Genomic DNA, 20,697 nt, shown 5'->3' on the forward strand with positions numbered 1-20,697 from the left:
TCAGCTTGTTGTCGATAACTCAGTCAGCAAATGTACATCTAACTGCAGACCTTGGATGTGTTTCTCAGGTGGCTTGCTATAACTAAGAAGTTGAGGGATTTTAATTGTGTTCTCATTTCCTGAAAGGGATAAGAGCATCTCAGAAGTTGCTTTGTGTCTGTTAAGCATCCGCTCTCCGCCTCCGCAAATCTTACATTGGAGATTTGTGTTGTTCCCTAAGACCCAGAAAGTGAGGAGCTGGCTGCCTTCTGTTTCCACGAGGCAGCTGAATAAGATACAGAAGTTATTGTTAGTATCAGAGGTAAAAAGGGACTGATACTAGTGTTTTTAGCAATCCAAGTTACTGATTAATGTAGAAAGGTTACAGTGAAGTTGCAGGGAAGAAGGTTTGCCTCTCATTTAAGCAAAAACCCCCACTGATTTCTCTAGGAACTTTGCGTAGTTACAGACGGCTTCATATTTTACCCATTATTTTTATTCTGGCAGTTTCCTTGTAGTACAGTCTGTCTTTCAGAACAAATGGTGTTTCTGTCTGCAGTCTGAGGGGTTTTGACCTGCCCAGCACATTGGATGGGAGCTGCGACTGCCTGTGCAGACCCTGTGGCAGGCACCCAGCTCCCCTGAAATGGCTTTACTGGTATCACTAAATGGTGACATTAAAAAGTATAAATAAATCCTTTTGGGTGCTTTGCTGGGAACAGCCAGTACAGTATGCTTTGTTAGCTCCTTTTCTGCCGAACCCAAAGATGCAGATTGCCTTGCTGGGCATTTTGATTGTGTTAGGGCAGTTTCAGTTGTTGCAGGGTGATAGAGGCAGGTGGAAGTCCCTTTTCTACAGGCTCCTTGCCCATAATTCTTGGGGGAATAGAAGAAGGCAACAGGTTGGAGATGAGTGGAGTGTGGGAGGAGTGGCTCTGCAGCTTGGGGGATTTATTGACTGATTCCAGCAGTTTAACTGACCCTTTGAACTAGGTTATTCTCAGCAGGGTGAGGGGTGGCTTGATGGCTGCTGTGGGAGGGAAGGATGAGACCCTGAGGAGCACTGTCCCCCCAACCCCCTTCGCAGGGGGTTTCAGACTGACGATGGAGCAAGTCAGTCGCTGAGCCTTTGGCTGCCTGCCTGCTCCCTGCCAAAGTGCCGCCTCTGTCCCGGTTTCCTCTGCTTATCCTGAGCAGAGGGAAGCTCGGCATGAAACCGTTAGTGACTCCTGCCCCTCACAGGCTCTGGCAGCAGCTTCCTTTGCGAGAGGGTGGCACGAAGTCTGGCACAGTCTGAGCGTTATATAACCCGGAGTAGTGACTTGCTTTTCTTCTTTAAAAGGAGGTGATGACGCCAGAGCTCTGCTTCCTTCAGACCCACCGATCGGGCACAGGGCCTGGCTGAGCTCATGCAATGATGTGGTATAACCAGCTACACTTTTTTTTTTTTTCCTTTTTTCTTTCTCCTTCCCTTTGATCTATTGTGTATGGTGGAATATAAAATAGAAATCCTTCTCCACGATTCAAGAGCAGCCCATGTCCATGGCTCTCCACTTTCTATATATATGGATATGGATTATTTAAATTTTTTTAATTTTTTTTTTTTACCTTTAGCTACATGCTTTCTTTTCTCAAAGTTGCCATAAATGTGAGAGTAGCATGAATGCATGGGGAGCAGGGCCACTGAGCAAGCAGTTATTAGCTAAGCAAAGGATTGCTCCAAGTCTTCCATGGAGAGGAGCAGTATCTTGTTTGCTCCTGCTTTTCTAATAGGCTTTGCAGGATATGGGGGTTGTGCTTTATTGGCAAAAAACTTGCTTTTCTCTTTTCACAAAGCAGCCAGAGCTATGTACCACACCTAGTAGTTGTTAGTAAATACTGTACTCCGTCATCTACAGCTTCTGAAACCATGATACAATAACAAGGAAACACGTTAGCAAATTTGTAACATGGTATTTTCCCTCTTGAACAGGTGAGGAGTGGCAAAGTGACTTTGCCAAGGTCACCCCATGAGTGTGATGAAGCTAAAGTGAAAATCCTTTGCTCTGGATTTTAGGCAGTGTCCCTTTTATTTCCAGATACTGGGTGAAATGCTTCTCTGCTTTGCATTTGAGCTTAATCTATGCAAGGAGTTCTTCTAATTTTTCTTTAATTTATCTGATAGCATGCTGGTTTAAATGATTAAATAAAATGTGCATGTAGCTATATATTGTACATGTGTATTTGTAGCCAAGAAACAACAACCAGATTGGAAGGAGGGGGAGCTGTTTTAATTAATGTAGAAGTATTCCTCTGATTTTAAAACACAGTATCACATCATAGTTATTTGCTTTTTTTGTTGTTTTAATTTCCTGCTTAGTCTTTATAGAAAACTGCAACAATGAACTTTCAGAAATGTCTGGCTTGTTGTTTGGATCAAAGTGGTTTTTGATGCCATACCCATTTTTTTATTTTAATAAGAGTAGTTTGTGCTACAGATGTTGAAAATGTCTTGTTCACATTTTTTCCAACATGCAGTTCACTGACTCAGTCTCAAAAAAATTCTCAGTAGGAGTCAGAAGACATTATTTTCACTTGAAAATATGCAAATAGGGATGAGACAGGAGAAAACTACAAGATAAAATCTTTTTGGGCTAGATGAACAGAAATATTTAGTTTAAATCTCTGTCAAAACAAATTTTGCAATTAAAGCACCTGTAGCTAATCTTCATCTATGTAAAATATTTAAATACTTGGACTATGAGAAGCAATTTTAAAATAACACTTGTGTACTCTTAGCTTTTGATTTATGTCAAATTTGCACTTAGATGAATACTGGAAATAAATTAAAAGTTGTAGTGCACAAGTACATTGTGTCATCTTCAGCAGCAGAAATGTAGCAAGTTAGAGGAGGAGACAGGAATTGGTTTCTTGAATGTAACTGGGATTGTAGCTCAACAGATTTAGCTTTATTATGATGATGGTAAGAATCTATTATATAAATCCTTTGCCTTAAAATCATTGTATCTTGTATAATTAACGAGAATTGTTTTCTTCAATAGATTTAAACAGCCTTTGAAATCCTGGGACTGAAGTGTGAAGCAGTATATATTTTGCCATAGTGACAGTCTGAAAAGCATTTTCAGAAAGCCTTTCATCACTTACCTGTGTTTTTTGTGATTGGATTTTTGTTACATTATGTACAATTCCACCCACCTCCTCCCCCCTGCCCCTGGTTATGATTTAGATGAGTGTAGGAAAGAAAATACATCAAGATTTATATGAATACAAATAAAATGAGAAAAAAAAGATTGATTAAATTTTATGCCTTACGGTTCAGTCCAAAGCTCACTAAAATCAATGCAAAGATGCCTCTTGTTTTCCATGGTTGGTTTAGATCTTGCTCAAGAAGAGTTTTTATTTACAGTGTCGTGTTGGTTTAGAAAGCAAATGATTCTCAAAGCCCAGGAGTACTTAGTTGCCAACAAGTACTGTTGTGAGTTTGATTCTGTTTTAGGGATGGGGAAGACACCACACAGCCAGCGTGGAGCAGTCAAGGGTAGGCAAGGAAGGTCTTTTCTGTTCTGCAGGGCAGCAATGAGGGTGAAAGGCACGTGAAACTGTCCTTGGAGAGAAGAAAACCACCCCAGCTTGCAGGGACCAAGAGCACAGTGGCACATCACAGATCCACCACTTCTCACCCGTGCTGTTCTTGGTGGGCTTGGATCAGGTCAGTTCTGAGCAGTCCTGGAGCTGTTGGGCCTGCAGAGCTCAGGAAGAGGGAGCAGTGGGTTGCGAGAAGCAGGTTCAAGGTGGAGAACAGGCATAGGAATAAGGAAGGAGTTACTCCAGCTTGAAAGGATGGGGAAGGAGTCACTTCTGATATGTTTTGGGATATTTTGTTGAAACTTTTTAGTTGACCTGAGTTTAGGTTTCATTAACCCTTCCCCCTCTCTAGTGTTCTCTGCTATACAGAGCAACTAATGCCCTGAAAAACTTTTATCAAGCTTCTTGTCTGTGTAGGCAATTTTAGGTGTGAGTTTTAACCCTAATGAATTTGCTGCACTCAGGGATGCTGACATTGCTGCTGAAAAAACTTGCCAGTTGAATTAAAACCATGTTCTGATGGGCCTTTATCTTGATACTTAATGAAAATATGAACTTGACAGTGATTTTTTTTTAAATTTTTTTTTAAACAGAGGAATCTCTTATTTGCTAGGGAACCTCTCAAATGAAAACAGTTTCTTGAGAAGTCTTTTCTGATGTATAACGCTTGTGGTTTGAGAATGAGGTAGGTGAGGTATGACAGCTTGGTAAGATTTCAGACCCTGTAGGGGAGGGAGAACGTTATTCCTTGCTGCCAAGGCTGGCCTCCCAGAAAAGCTCTTCTGTAAATGAGCTTATCTATAACAAGATTACCTTCCATGAGGAGATCATTTTATAAACTGACTGTTTCTGGTAGATCTAATTCTTGGCTTTCTGAGTACATATTTATAATGGATAACAGTGATGGCCTCACCAACTCACAACAGGCTGTTGTGAGTAGAAAACCTAGACAATTTCCTTTCTGTTTTGCACACTAAGGTGAAGAAGGGAATTCCCCCCCTTTTTTTTTTCTTTTTTCTTTTCTTTTTTGGCTGTGTGTGTAAAGACACTGTTTCCCCCAGTGTATTGAACTTCCATTTTCCTCATGCTTGATTGCTGCAATAAGCATGCCTTGGAAATTACCCAGTTGTATTTACACAGATACTTGTCTTTAAATCTTTCTTCCCAGTTTCATAAATCTGTGAGGTCATGTTTGTTTATTTATTGCAAACCTACAAAGTCCTTATAAGGCTTCGTGCAAGATTTTTGCTGTGTGCTTTTCTTAATATATTTGTCCCTCTTTTCCCCCTTGATAAACACTGTATGTCCTTGTGTACCAGCCAGGCTGTTTGTATCTGTGACATAGGTGACAGGCTGTCTTGTTACAGAGCCTCTTAATTTTAGTACAGTATATCTTTTCTTTGGTAAAATGTATATGGCTGCAGTTGTGAAAATAGCATGTTGGGTCTGTTCCAAAGTTGTGATGTACCTGAAAGCAATGAGGATATTTTGATGGTAGCAACCATTCCCTGTCCCTCACCACCCTCACAAATGAAAGCTCTAATAAAAATGACTGGAGTCACACAAGGGGTGACAGGGCTGTGCCCTGGCTGTGTTTGCAGACCTTTAGATCAACCTTTACTGTTATGAGTGCAGCATGTCATCCTCGAGTCCTGCAGATCTGTGCCAAGGCTGTTCAGATGCAGCCTGCTTCCGGCTGCTTGTGTCTGTCCTGGTTTTCCCAACTCTCACTTGCCAGTTGTTTCAAGCAAAGAGCTGGCTTTGTTCCGGGGGCAAATGCTTGCTAGGAGTGAGCTGGTTTAATTGTGTCTATCAGCCCAGGTTTGCTGTGTGTTACTGGCATGGGCTGTGGTTGTTAAGGGAATCGGGCATGGAAAAAGTCTCTGTAGCACTGAAGAAGGCTAAACATGATGGTTAGCCTTTAGGGGTTCAGCCACAGCTTTAAAGTACTTATTCTCTCTTGTACTTATTCTCTCCTGTACCTGTCCTTCTGGTGCGGTTGGATGATGGGGAGGAAGACTTGCTTAGAATAAGTTTGCACTCCACAAATTCTGAATGGTTCTTTCCTAAAAGCTGGGAAATCTCATTCATAGCCCGTTTGCTGCACTGAGAGCCTCCTGCAGACCAGTGGTGCTGTAGGAGCTGCTGATTAAATGAAGCGGAGGGGAAGCTCTTTTGCCTATTATTGTGCAAACAGGTTACCAGCTCCCAGCCAGCTGCTCAGGTTTCAGTCTCAAATGTCCCGGTTCCTTAAAAGTTAGCAGGCATCGTGCAAATAGTCCATGAAATCACAGATACTGAGGTTATGTACAAAGCCAAAAAGGCTGTGCCCCTTTTTGCAACTCGCTCCCCCCTCTTTTCCTTTTGCCCTGTGAAACTCGGAAGCGGGGTTACGGTGCCCTCTGCCCTGATTGTCCTGTTGTCTGTTGGGATTCCCCTTGCGTGGGGCCCCGCCGGAGCTTGGCTGGTTATGTAAGGATTTTTATTTTATTCTCAGTCTTGGTCTCTGCCACTAGTTGAACTGGATCACAGGCTGAGTGAATAGGATCCGATCGGAACGGCGTGCAGCGCCGCTGCTCCAGCCGAGGGAGAGACCTCCCCCGTACACACCCACTCGGGCTCCCTGCTCTTCTCTGTTTTAGAACTCTTTTCCCAGGCGTAACCGGGGTTCCTCCCGCGGATCGGGAGCACGTACGGAAGCCAAACCAGCCAGGCAGCCACAGCTCCAGGCATCGGTCCGCAGTGGAGCAGCAGCTACCTCGGGCTGTGTTGTTTGACTCTCCAAACAGGGGAGGAGATAGTGACAATTTTTATTTAGGCTGAACACGAGGCATATTTAACTAGTTATATAACAGTGACCCTGGTCCGTCTCGGCTGGGTGCAGGGAGGATATATGTGTTCTGATTCCCATCGCACTGGCTGGGTGGATTCAAGCACTAGGAGCTATTTACCAAAGTTATTTTCAGAAACCTTAAGTGCAGGTTTCCCTGCTGTACCCTGGACTCTTTTATCAGGACGCATTTCCCGCTTGTGAACTGAACAGCCAGTGAGAGTGGATTTAGTGCTTGCTGGGCTGCCGGCAGAGATAAGGAGTTGTCGGGAGTCACTGGAATCGTTTGTCCTGAAGACCCTGAGGCAAGAATAGCAGAAGGGCTGAGAACATACGGCCACATTGAACAAGAGTTGGGGCAGAGCTCTTGCCCCGGTGCACTGGGCAGCATGTTACTCTTGGATGAGTCTCAGCAGTTTTCAGGTAGGACACAGGTTGTTGGGGGAGGGCGTTGTTGGGTTTTTTTCCCCTTTATTTTCGTTTCCCTTTTGCTTTCCTGTTACAGGCCATCCATTCTCCCACTCCTGTGCTTGACCCCAGTCAGTGGCTAGCAAAGTGCATCAGGAACAGAGACTCTTCTCTGGGGCTCAGGTTTTAATTTGCTACCTACCGGGCAGGGATGGAAATTCTTGAATGTTCAGAGTTTTGCTGTGGTTAATGGAGTGGATAAGAGGAAGACACTCTTCCTTTGTGCTTTTAATTCTAAAGACTTCGGTGCTGTGACATCCTGGGTCTGGCTGTTACTGTTTCAGCTGTCACATTGTAATGCTGCAAAAGTAATTTTCAGCAAGGAAGGAGGCAGTGGTTAATATCAGTATGACTTCATATCCAGTGTCCTCTTCCCTGCCTCCTTCAACTTTTTGTGTATGCTTTCCCCCAATGTCCTACATGATAAAAGTTTTGAAAGCTTCTTTTGTCAGTGAAATATTTGGTGTCTTGCTGACCAGGCAGCAGTTGGGGCATCAGGCAGAGCTGTTGGTGCTTGCTCCGGATCCCCTAAATTGTGCCTGATAGACTTAAGAGCTACTTGGCTCTTTTCCCTTTCTCTTTCCCCCCCTGTACCATCAAATGGAAGATGCTGGTGAAACCCTAACACCAGTTTACAGTTTTGGAATGGTTACTGCTTAGTTTGGTTGCTGGTGGGAGGGCATTGTGTGTTGCAGAATCAACTTTGTTCAGATTTGAAGAACTTTTAAAATTTGTAATTTAACTTGTTACTTTGAGGTCAAGCACTTGGGACAGCTAAGCTTCTTCCACCTTGTTGATGTGGCAAATACCTCTGAAGTTCATGCTCTGAAGGTAATACGATGGCAAAAAAATGGTCCCCAGGAGTTCCAGCCCTGGATTCCTGGTTTATGATAGGAGTTCAGTGCAGTGTGGTCTTTGTGAGGAGTTTTTATAGAACTGAGCCATGAATTGTTTGTTATCCATAAGTGGGAGGGGTTGATTCTAGCAAAAAAGAAAATCTGTCTTTTCTTGCTTTCTTAGTTCTCTGGTTGTGGTGACAGGACAAAGAAGCTAATTCTGGGAGAGTGTGAACTGAAAAGAGAAAGGAATTGCAATGCAAAATGAGTTTGGATAAATGAGGAATCTGGGTGATACAAATGGCTTATGTAACTCAGTCTAGATAATAGGTATAAAAAGAGAAGAGAGAGGAGGGGAAGATGCTTTTTTAAGTTAGACTGTAGGTCATAGATGGAGGGAGAATGCAAGGTTAGAGGCCTTCCAAAAGTTTGGGATGAAAAGGTCATTTTGAGGATCATTTGTACAAATGTAAGAAAGCAAGAGTACAAATTAACTCCTCCTTGTACAGCATTGCTCATCAAGTTGTAAAGTCTGGGTCAAGGTTTATCATAGTCTGGTCTACCAGTGGGAAATTGTCTATTTGAGGAAGCATTTTTAAGTGATCTAACATGGTTGTGTTCTGGCTGGTGGACCCAGGAGGGTCTTCATCCCACTTCTCCATAGCCTTGTTGCCCCCGGAGAGGATTATAATGCTGCACATGGTCACAGAGAGAGTCTGGGTCAGAACTGAGACATCATGTTGCTCTCTTCCCTTGTGCTTCCATTACTGGTCAGTATTTGTTTTCCTCTGGTTTACATGTGCCAGAACACTTCTTTGGGGCATTCAAAGTAGCAAGTGGGTGTATATGCAGCACTGCACTATCTCTTTAGTGTTTTATAAATGTTTCTGGAACATTAGAGAGCATTTTAATTATTTTTATGGTAGCATCCACCAGCTAGTAAATCAAGGGTTGTTGCAGTACACTATCTATGCCCCATTTGAAAAGAGTCTGTTGCCCTGCAAGAAAAATTCCTCTTATTAAAAAAGAGCCATGTCTCCTCCCCACATACACATATTTATTTATTTATTTATTTAACCATAAAGGTAGTTATAGTTTTAGCAGCTTTATGAAGGAACTAGTGCTTGTCTTTTTTTTTTCCAGGCTGTAATGAGCTGAGCTGTTGGAGTGTTAGGTATTTGGGATGGAGGTGTCCTTGTGACATCGTGGCTTCAATTTATGTGTGAGTCTGATTGCCACAAACAACTTTGCAGCCCTTTGTCAAACTCCTTTAGCAGCACACAAAGTATTACCAATATTTTGAAAAGAAAATCTAGAAAGAGATTGTTGTTTGAGTGATGGTGTTTCATCTTGGTCTTATTAGCTTTCTCCAGTGCTCTTGGTCACTCTTCTGGCTGCACTTGATGGGAGAAGTGCCAGTGGAATGTGGTGGCACACAGGCTCAAACTCAACAATTTGCATTTTTCTCCCAAGTGATGACTCCCTCATTAAATAGAGTCCTTAAAAATTCCTCTGAAATCACTTTAGAGACTGAAGCAGAGAAAGGGAATGCAGCTGGAGTTCTGTGCTTTGTTAGAGTTCTAAAAAAAATCCACAACTGTGTTTTGTTTTTCCAAGTAAGAAATTTTACTGTTGACCTGTTGGTCAGAGGATAGGACAGGGGGCCGAACAGCTTGGGAGTTACTCTGCACAGATATCTACCTAATTTCTTTGCTTCGGTTTCCTCCTCTGCAAGGTGGACATGAGGGTGTTTTGCAGGTTAATGTGAGGACTGTGTCATGCTTATGAACTCCTTTGAGACTGAACTAGAGTGCAAATGCCAGGTATTATAATTTTGAAATCTCTCCTTTCTTGTACCATTGCCACCATGAGCAACAACAAAGGAGCACTCAGATGCTGAAGGATGCTTTACACTGGGATTATTTCCCATGCTGCTCTTTTAAATTAGGAGCAAGTGTCAAATATCTTCTCCCCCTCCCTTTTAACAGGTCCTGAAAGAAGCTCTAGTGAGGGCTTGGGGCAGAGATTAGACTTCGGCTTGTGCTCATGGTTTGTTTGCCATTTTGGTGGCCTTGGAAGCGTGTGGCAGCAATAATCCCTTCTTTATTATTTCTCATTGCTCTGAGGGTATCCTGGTATAAAGCTAATACCACAACTCCCAGCTACCTAGTGTAAACTAATGCTTATGTAAGCATTGCATAATGCAGAATGCTTGCTCCCCTACTCGTCCTCTTTTCTTAGTCCCTGAAATTTATCACTTAGAAGAGTCACGGTAGCAGCCAGCTGGATTCACTGTTCTGGGAGCATGTCAAGCCCCCATATGCATCTATTTTCTCAAGTTGAGAGGGGAAATTTTTCTTTGTTACCTAAGTCTGTATTTATCCACCTTAATAGAACAGACCAGATTTTTTTCTTTTTAAGTTTTGAACTGTTGTGAAAATAAGGTCTGACAGTTAAATCTGATTACTTGTGGTTTAGATCCCTACGGTATTTTTTGTAATCTGGCTGGCAAAGCTATATTCTGGGTTACTAGTTAACTGGGATAAGCAGAAAGGGGAGGTTTCAGTTTCCTCCCGCGCGCAGCTTGTTGAAAACTTTCCAGCACTCAAGCCTGAAACACTTCCTGACTCTGGTGCTGTAGTTTTATGTAACTCGGTTGCTCTCACACACACACCCCCAGCTAAAGGACAAACGTAACCCATCCCTGCTCCACTTGCTGCCTTAATGGGTGCCTTTCCTGGCTTTCTTTCCCTGTCTTGAGGGGAGATGGGGAAGGGAGGGGAGGGTGTGCTCGTGAGGAGGAGGCAGTTTACATTTTAGGTTTAAGGACTTTCATTGGGAAGTTATTTTGGTTGTATACCTAGCAGAGGGATGCTAAGTAGCAGCATTCTGTATTTCTCCAGCTCTTACCATCTCAAAGCCCTGTGGAAATCTTTGATTTGAAATTTCACAGCCCTCCTTAGAGCACATCAGATCTGGAAACAGACACGAGATTGCCTGGTGCTCTGGAATAACCATCAGCCCCTCCTTCATGGTGCCCGTGAGAGGGAGGACAAGCTGAGGGGTGCCCCACCTGGGCTGCATTTCAGGGGCTTGTGCGGGTCCCGGGGGGCTGGGTGCAGGTGCCCGGGCGCGGGGCTGCCCGCAGCAGCCACCTGCGGTGTCACAGGGTGCCAGGGCTGCCAGCTGGGCCATACAATAGTTATATAAGTGCTCTCGGGTGTTTATGTAACCCGGGTCTCAGCACTGAGGCCCGGCCAGAACAAGAGCTCTCGGGTATTCAGAGCCTGGTTCTGCTTGCATAATCCCAGGCTAGAAGATATAGTGTCTGTCACCAAAGTTGGCTGTTTGATGTTTCAGTTTGCCTCTCGGCGCTTCTTGGCTGCTTCCTTTCCCTTTGGTTTCTGGGTAGTGTCCTCCTTGCTCCTGCCCTTTAGTGCTGCTGCCTTTTGCTCCTGAAGGATTCCTTCAGGCCAGGAAAGCAGTTTTATTCTGTAGCATAACTGTGTCAGTAACTGATATGCTGAACGACCTCCAAAAGAAAAAAAGAAAGGCAGTGCTGCCTTATAATTGATCTTTTAAAGTTTTCCATTGATGGGGGATTACTTCCTGCCCAAGAATGAGTCTGAAGATGGGTTTGGCTTTTTTGTGTTCCTGGTCTGGCTCCCTCCTTGTGCTCTGGCCCGCAGAGCCTGTGCTGGTGGTGTTTTCTTCAGAGCTGGTTTCATGTCTCTGTCCTCTGGTCCTGTGCTGGGGATGGAGGCAGCCTGCCATCCCTCACTGGCAGCCTGCAGGTTGCTTGTAGATGTCTTGAACCTGCAGTGACTGATGGCTTTACAGATACCTCAAGAAATGAAAAATGCCTTACTCAGACTTCAAGCAGTGCTGTTAGTTATACCAATATGACAGCTGCTGTGTCTGGTTACAGTGACAAGTATGAACGTCAAACCTGAGGTGGTTAACTCCTAGATAAATCAGCAGCAGGAATTAAGATGTTAGAGCTGATTTACGTGCCATTTGACAGGCGAGGGAAGCTTCCTCTGGGAGCCAGCAAGCTCTGGGGCTGGGCAGGCTCAGCCCAGAAGATGCCTTTGTGTCTCACAGCACCGTGGCTGTGACTCAGCAGGACACCAGCAGTGGAGCCAGGGCAAGGGCGATGATGGAAATCCATCATTCCTCGGATCAGCAGGCTGCATTTTGCTGGAGTTGAGTGGGGACAGGAGGCAGCGAGGGGCTGGGGGCTGCAGGTCCCACTGCCCGAGGTGGGTGGCGTGGCTGCCCGCTTGGCTGGGGCACAGCACGCCAGGCCTGGGAGCCCCCCGCAAGGAGAGGACATTCACGAGGGGCATCCAGACAAGCACAGGAGTACCCCGTGCACTCAGGAAACCAGGGGTGTAGACGGAAGGCTGATGCTGTCTCTCATGTTGTCAGGAGTGGGTGGCTGGAGAGGGCCGGGCCCTGTGCTGGGCCCTGTGTGGGGAGCGCGGGGGGGCAGGTGTGCCGGGTTATAGAATGCTTATATAATTAGGGCTTTGTTAAAGAGTCGAGGCGGGGAGGGGCGTCCTGCCGCTGAACACTGAGCCTGATTATTTTCCAAACAAAGTCTCATTGGTAATTAGCTGCCCTGATAGCGGCTGCAGGGGGTGGCCACAGCCTGGGGCCGCCGGAGGGGCTGCGTCCCCTCGGTCCCCCCTGCAGGTTGGCTTTCCGGGTGCTCCAGGAGGAAGGAACCAGGTGGCCATGGGAGGGGGCCTTGTGGAGGAAGGGAGCCTGAGCTTCCCCCTTGCTTTTTACACTGTCTTTGAGGGGTTTCACAGGAATTTCCTGCCTCCAGCCTTGGGGTGCTTGAGTGTTCTTGCCATGCCACCTCTATGAGAGGGTGCACTCTGCAGACACCTCTCCTTCCCTCTTACGTGACATCCATGCAACAGCTGCACACAGAGAGAGAATGTTCTGAAAATACTTTGTGTCCTTCTTCAGCTGAATGCAACAGGATGAACCAGAGCGCTCTGGCTGTTGCCAGCCTCTGAGATTACTGCTGTGCCGCAGTTAAAGAACAGTTGTTTTTCAGGTGCCAAGTACAGCTGAACTCTGGCATCACCTACACACCTCTCCAGTGCCCAGTGCCCTGGGAAAACATCATGTAACCTTAGAGAACATCTTCCAGCCTGTCAATGCCTTTGCAGTCGGGCTCACTCTGCAGAGTCACTTCTCTAGCCCTTGGCACTGTTGTAGTTCAGTGTGTCAGCGACTGCGAGTGTTGCAGCTGGAGCTGTGCAATTAGTCTTCCTTCTGCTACCCCTCAGTGCTCCTCCCATTCTTGCTTTGACAGCTCAGTACCGGCTGTAGTAGTACTAGCTAGTACTAGCTAGTCTCTGACAAGCTATTGCCCACAAACTCCATGGAAGTTCCCACAACGCCTGCAGTAATATTTAACAGCTCCCTGCTCTTTGTGTGGGACAAAAGAGAGCTCTCAAAGCAAGAATTAACTCCTTGCTGCTCTGCATACAGCTACCTTCCTCACCATGTGTGCACATCCCTATCCTTGGAGTAGGAAATAGAGCCCAGAGACACAGCAAAAGAATGCTATTAGGCATCCTGAGTTTCTGCAGTCAAATGATTTTAGAAATAAACAAGTGTCTGGTTTTCAGTGGTATGCCTTCCCTGGAGTCATGGCAGTTACCCTGGCAGAGAAGTTGGCCTTCCAGGAGGAAGGTAAACCTCTACTTAGCTGCATTATTGAGCTAGTAATTGAGCATGCAAGGAAGTAACCATCTTACAAATGTTTGGTCTGTTGAAGGGTCTCTTGCACCTTCTTGTGCAACAGCTCAGGTAAGGGACTTTTGGGTCTTGTCCTGAATGGCAATTTCTATACTCCTGGGAGTGCTGGACTTCTTGCTAGAGCTGTGGATGTGTGCACAGATACTTGGAGTGATTGGGGTTTGTGTTGCAAATTGGATGTAGCTGTAGTGCTGTTTCTCACACACCTCAGTGTCAGGAGAAGACTCTGTTAGTTACAGAAATCTCACGCCCCAAAAAATGTACCTGCAGCTTTATGGCACTTCACAGCACCCTGCACCCCCTTGCAAAGCAGACTCTGTGTGCCAGGAGCAACTCACCACTGAGTCAAAGGTGCTAGAGAATATTTTCCAGTCTGCATCCCATGCTGTTTTACAGGAAGCTTGCGAATATTCTGCAGAAAGATGAGCTGGGTTTTGTAAGCTTGGGTGCAATAGGAAGTGCCCCACTGTGGGACAGATCTTTGGCTGTGTTATGCATCATGAGTCACACCTCTGTGTGGTGCTTAGGGGCAGCTCTGACACTCATACCACAGGGGAGCATCTGAGCAGAGTTACAGTCTCTTCCATGCAGAGACTTCTAAACTGTAACACACAAATTGGTTGAGAAGCCAAACACCTCCCCCTGCTTATATGTACAGCTGGGGGTGGTGGTTCCTGCAGGTTAGTGAGCAAAGAAAACTAGCAACCCCTGGTTTGCAGCACAAACCAGAGCTGTGCTGTGATCAGATCTATTTGGTTTTGATATTGCAGGCATATTTTAATCATCTGAAGTGCATGAGAAAGGCCCCTCTTGGTGGTGTTCAAGGTACCTTGCAGGATGGTATGCCTGGGTGTGTGCAGATGTCTGCAAGAAAGGATGGGTGCGAACTGCCTGGGGACCTGTCAGCTGGAGAACTGTGATTCACCTGAAGGGCAGCTGCTTGACAAGCTTGTAGTCTGCATTGGTGCTGTCACCACTATGCTCAGCAAACCCTCTTTGTGCCTGGTCTGGTGAGCACAGTGCAAAACATGCAACAGAGCTGGTGTGAACCCAGTAGCTGGTGTTTCAGATGATTCTTGGTGACCACAGCGTGTAAGGGTGGTGTGGATGGATTTACATCCCTGTTGGGGACCACGGCTGTCTTCTGCTGAGTGGACTTGGGCCTGCTCTTGCCCCAGCTGTACTGGTGTATATGTGGCTGATCTCCCTGTGCAAGGCTATGCTATCCGTGGGCTGGTGGCAATGCTTTTCTCATTGAGGCAGTGTGGATAACTGCCCAGGTCTTCCTAGAGTGCACCAATAATGGCTTAAGCATGATCAGGCAATTGTGAACATGCAAACATGGCTGGGGAATTTTTGTCTTGTGTAAAAAGCTACATGTATAGCCATGTCAGAGTAGCGTGTTGAGTTCTTGTTACAAAACCATAATTGCCTTTCTGTTGTAAATGTAGGCTTGGAAGAATTGGGGCAGGAATTATTCCACTGATTACCTGATGGCACCTGCTTTCAACCTCTTCTTGTACAAAATAGATTTTTGTGTGTGTAGTTACTGTTTCCTGATGTATTTCTGTTTGACTGTGGGTCCCAGTTACATGGCTTGGAGCTCAACCATGCTGGAGCACAGCCACATGAACGCACAGGGAGCCTTGCTTTCCGTATGCAGTAAGATTTAGGCTGTGCACACAACCAGGAATTCAATGTAAAACAGCAAATCAATTCCTGGTAGTAACTGCCAGCTTATGTCACAGGTGTGGTGGGACCCATTGCATGGTTAGATGGAAGTGACTCTTATTTTTACCACTGTGTTAGTTAAGCTTTGGGAAAAGCAGCTTTATTCATTGTAGTGGCAAGGACGGGACCAGGCTCAGAAGCTGGCTGTCCTCTGAATCCCATTGCAGCTGAATCAGTGAGATGTTTAGTAATATCACCAGTGTGGAAGAGGTATCAGTATCTGGATGCATGTGTCAGGAATGTGGTCTGAGGCACAGACTGTGTTCCTCACCTCAGAACTTGTACTGGCAGGACAAACACTAGCCTGAGCAGACATGGCTGTGGCAGATGACGGCCTGTACTCAGTGCAGGGCCAAATTTATAATCAGATTTTAGGCTTCAGGCTCCTGCTCAGATGAGAATTCTCTTCTTAAAAATACCTGTCTGATCTGACTGCATGTATGTTTCACCAGAGCTTGTATTACACATTGTTAAGGGGAAAGAAAAATAAAATGAAGAGGTGGAATGAGTATACCTAGGGCTTGCGTAACAAATATGAAACATGCAGAAAAGAGATGTCGTGGCCTCACCTTTGGGCTTCTGAGCCTTTTGATTCTGTTAGCATCACCCTTGTCCTGAAGGCATCCTTTCATACCATGCTGCAGGTGGCAGACTCACTGCTGAAGGTGATGTGGGTGATTGCTAGGGTGTGGGGGGAAAAGTGCTTCCTCTTCCAAACAAGCATGACTTTGTGTTCTCTGATGCCTTGTCAAGGTCCCCTGGGCCCAGGGTGAGATGGCAGCAGTGTAACCATGGCAGTGTTTGTCTCCGGGATAGTCACTGGCTTAATGACTCATCCCAGAGAATGTGATCACGTGTGCAGCCTCCCTGCTTCCCTTTGCCCTATTTCATCCAATTTTTTGATCTAGTTATATAACCAGGAGTCGAGAGGGGTGGAGGAAGAAAACAGTGCTGAAGAATCACAGGTGATGTGACCAAAATGTGTCTGTAGCTCAAAGAGCAGAGCTGTTGTCTGGAAAGCCTGGGAAACTGGGTTTATTCCCAGCACAGTTCCCTGTCTTCAAGTTGATGTGATTTGTGATGTCTGAGCTTGTAAGTTTAAGCAGATATGGTAGGAGGACAGGGCTCCAAGACCTTGGCTGTGGTAGGAGAACTACTGACTGTAGCAGCAAACTCCTTTGCCTTTATCTTCACATGCAACATAACTCTTCCCTGCATTCAGCAAGAGCTCTCCTTCATCACATAAGTTGTGAGGAAGACGCATACCTCTATCTGTCATATGCGTAACACTTGCTGGGACTCATGTTCACAGAAGTGTTTGAGCTGCTCTGCTGGCATTGACCCATGGTGTGGTGAGCCCTGAAGTCCTAACTGGATTCTGACACAGGCTTCAAGCAAGTGCTGGGACAGGTCTGGTGGGATGTGTGGAGAGGAAGCTTACAAAGATGGTGCTTTTGACCAAGTTGTGAATCTAGTTCTTGTCATCTCAATTCTAAGATATGGTATTGGTGGTAAGGTTAATTTAAAGGCATTAATAAATCAATGTGGCAGCTGTAGAGGTGCCTGTACACACACTGTGCTGGACTGGAGCACGTTCATTTAAGCTCCCAGCTTTTTGAGAAGGGATGTTCTTTGTCTCCAGATCCCATGGAGTCACAATGTGATGCTTGTTGGTTCTGTATTACTTCATCTGCCACATTCTTCTATGCTGATGTCTTCTTTCCTTCCTTCCTTCAAAGTTCTAAGTGTCATTTCAGTTCAGTCATGAGCTCAGATACACAATATGTATAAGCAAGAAAGCTGCTGATGAGATGAGGTTCAGAGTATCTCTTTGTCTGACACAGGGACAAGATGCTTCAAAGCAGCTATTACAAGACTTGTCAGAAACAGTTTATTTCAAGGGAAGCTTTTGAACAGAAACATTTCCTTTCTGTGCTCTGCAAGCATTAGCTTGGTCACTGGCAGCCTGTTGAAGAGCAAAATGTCACATAGAACAAGGTGTCATTTCATATAGTGCTTTAAGAGTGAAACCAACCATTAATGCAAGTCTGAAAAGAGAATAATGTAGAGAAAAAGGAGTGTGTGTGGTTTATAATGTGGAAAAGGTATTGTCACTTATTTTTTGTTTTTAAAAAAGTTTGTCTGAAATTACCATTTAAATCATGAGAGTGGAGCCTGGTGACAAAACCACTAAGTTGCCTGCTAAGCCATGACCCAGTGTTTGAACCAGCTAGACTCTTGCATGGTGTGCTCTGTTAACTTGGAAGATGGTTACACAGGTGTCATCAATTTCTGCCCACTTAAATGTTGTGAAACAAAGTAAAAGTGATTTGATCTCCTTGTTTTAGTTGGAGCTCATTTGGCCCCTGTAGGAAAACAGGCCCTTGGAGACAGCAAATGCTCTATGTGGACTGAAATAATTTTGCCTTGTTTTTTCTTGGCAGGACACTTTTGGGCTGTGTTGAGTGACATTAGTCTTGGCTTTTGCTGGGAGCAGACTCTTAGCGTAAAACTTTTTGGCACTCTTTGAGTGGCACTATCAGAAAGGACCCGGGTTTTGACCCTCAGAGAAACGTGCTTGCAAATGATTGAGAATGGGGATTGTTGGCTGATGAATGCTTGTGCAAAAAGCAGGTGCCAGCCTGGCACAGTTGTGTCAGGACCTCCCTGTCTTTTCAGACCAACCCCAGGACGCCGTGTTCAGCGGTGACCATGTTGAACACGCCGAAGATGGAGAATGGCAGCGCTCTACTTCAACTACCTCATCTCAGAGTGAGCGGGCAGAGCGACTCTCGCAGAACCAGCACAAGAGCCTGGCCTCTGAGGACACCAAAAAGAAGAGGGCTCAGAAACCGTCTCACATGCGGAGGAACATAAGGTCAGTAGCAGCAGGACAGAAGGAGTGAGGGTCCTGAATAGCCTTTTGGGCAAAAATGGAATCTCTGGACTTTTACTTCTGAGCTGCATTTTGCCACTGCTGGCAAACCAGATGGCTTTTCTTTTCCAAAACCTTAGGATTTCACCAGTGGGAGTAGTATGATCTCAGACTGGAGTGCTGCATGTGGGTGCAGACTTGTTTGGTATTTCAGAAGAGCGAATATCTGGTTATGGAATATATTGCAAAAAAACACTGCTGGCTTTTAAGACATGTAATTGAAAAACAGCACCACCATTAAGTAAATGTCCAGTTTCAGATAGCTGCTGCTGAGGATCCTGCTACAAACAGCCTAAAATGTAGTCCTTCCCTCTACTATCCTGAGTACTTGCTGGCAGGAATGCTGATGCTGTGACTGGTGACTGAAGTGTTGAAAACCAATTTTACCTGAATTTTATAAAGCAGTAATTATTTGATTATGTAAGTCACCACATACATTCTGGGAGAGGTTGTGAGGTGGTAATTCAAGATGAAATTTTGTTCAAGGGGATCTAAAATGCTCAGAGGAGTCATAGTGGAGCAGAAACTCCTATGGCGGCAAGTGGCTCTTTTGCCCTGTGTGCTGATGGTCTTTGGTTCATATTTAAGCTTGTGCAGATTGATGTTCTTGGAATGAGCATTCAGTAGGCCTTGGAAAATGAGACTTCATTGGGATGCAGGGGATGTCCCTGCAGTGTAGCGTTGGGTGGGATAAAGTGTAGTTTGAGGCAGCTGGATTTTGCCCCTGCTTGTACTGCACCTCTCCTCTGGCAAAAGAGCCTTCATTTCCAGGGCTGCAAATGTGAAAGTGAAGCAGAGAAAAAGCAACTTTTGGAAGTCATGAAAACTACCGGTAAAAGTAAGGTTCTTTGGGAGCATCCTTTGAAACAATTGTAAAAGCCACTAAAGGTCCTAATTCTGGAAAATACTATGTTGGAGAATCAGGGTAATGGCTTTTTGTGGGGGAATTGATGCCTTTTCTTCCCATACATCTTCTTTGTATGATTTTATACATTTTCTCTTTATAAACTGCATAGCAATAAATAGGATCCATCCAGATAGAACTAATCTATGATAACCTAGCTTAAATATATACTTACCCACTCAAACTTTTCCTCCTTTCATTATTTTGATTCTTTCAAATTTTTACTTTTTCTTGACTGCTGGTCAACCTGTAGTTGGGAAGCACAGTCTTGAAATAGCTGTAGAGTTTGTCTGTAGCTTTTGGTGAGGATGTTCCTAGTCTGTGTAGCTGACAGACTACCTAGAGCTTGTCAATCATCTTTTGAGCTAGCTATACAGCCATTCAGGTTTTTGGAAGAAATTGAGTGTAACCAAATCCATGTTTCTCTGTGTGCTCCTATGTTCAGAAAGCTGTTGCGTGAGGACCAACTGGAAGCCGTGACAAAAGCAGCCCAGCAGGAGGAGTTGGAGAGAAGGAAACGGCTAGAGCAGCAGCGGAAGGATTATCCAGCCACTATCCCAACTGTACCCCTAGAGTTTCTTCCTGGTAAGCGGTGGGAGATGCCACCTGACATAAGATTCTTAAGGATAGAGGCTGAATAAAGAAGGTAGTGCCATGCTTGACCATGGTAGGATAAGGGATAATGATTTTGGACTCAAAGATTCAGACTAGATATAAGGAAGAAATTTTTTTAAGATGAGGGTGATAAAACACTGGCCTAGGTTGCCCAGAGAGGTGGTAGATGCCTCATCCTTGGAAACATTCATGGTCAGGTTGGACAGAGCTCTGAGCAACCTGATCTGGTTGAAGGTGTCCCTGTTTATTGAAGGGAGGGTGGATTAGATGGGCTCTAAAGGTCCCTTCCAAACCAGACCATTCTAGGATTCTATGCTGCTCTTGGACTTTCGAGTGTAAATTCTTGAAATAGCAGTTCCAAAGCACTTGTCGGTTCAGTGTGGCCAATTCCACTTCTGAGCTAGTTCAGAAACAAGATGCTGTGGCTGCACAGTGGAAGGTGCCAGCTCACTTTTTTTTGGAGATATTTTGACAAGTTAATTGTGTGGAAGAAAAGGATGCTGGAACAGGTCTTTCTTGCCTTTCCAACTAGTACGAAAGCTTAAACCAACAGACTTGACAGAAGTGCCATGTCCTTGGTCCAGATCATGTTTGTACTTTGAATGGTCTGATAATAAATGGGTCAGGCACTAGGGACAGTGGAACAATAGACTGGGTGTACATATGTTTATGATGTTAGACTGGGTGCACGTATGTTCATGATGTAACCTTGTCCTTTCTTGCATGTTTCAGCAAGCAGAGAAATAGCAGGCAGTATAAATGATTAAGCATCACCCTTGTCTTCCAGTGAATATGTCATCTTGCATTGTCTTCTAACCTGGATCATTTCAGTGATCTAGTTTATAGCATAGCCTCTCAGACTGGTGTAAAGGGCAGAGAAGTGCAGTTGGAAGTTGTGTCAGTGGTAAGGAGTTCTTGAGTTGACTTTGCCTCTTGAGAAAAATGTATATTCTCCCTTAAATGCAAGTGTTCAAAACATTTTTGCACGGGGGGAGGGGAGCGTGGAGGGGGGGGGAGATACAAGCTATTAAAA

At 45.0% G+C, this 20,697-nt stretch overlaps 1 protein-coding gene across 6 annotated transcripts in view; it reads left to right on the plus strand.

Annotated features, from left to right (window-relative positions):
- The window catches only part of RAD54L2 (RAD54 like 2), a 67,811-nt gene that overhangs the window by 27,163 nt on the left and 19,951 nt on the right, over window positions 1–20,697 (plus strand). For 5 of the 6 annotated variants that reach the window (XM_051627385.1, XM_051627392.1, XM_051627388.1 and 2 more), the window contains 2 exons: window positions 17,890–18,088; window positions 19,495–19,634. In XM_051627385.1, coding sequence (XP_051483345.1) covers window positions 17,890–18,088; window positions 19,495–19,634 — 339 coding nt within the window. Of the gene's footprint in view, window positions 1–6,239; window positions 6,818–17,889; window positions 18,089–19,494; window positions 19,635–20,697 lie in introns of those variants that run through there. The other variant, XM_051627389.1, reaches the window with a different exon arrangement.

This window comes from Apus apus, chromosome 9, assembly GCF_020740795.1.
Source record: "Apus apus isolate bApuApu2 chromosome 9, bApuApu2.pri.cur, whole genome shotgun sequence".
NCBI lineage: Eukaryota > Metazoa > Chordata > Aves > Apodiformes > Apodidae > Apus > Apus apus.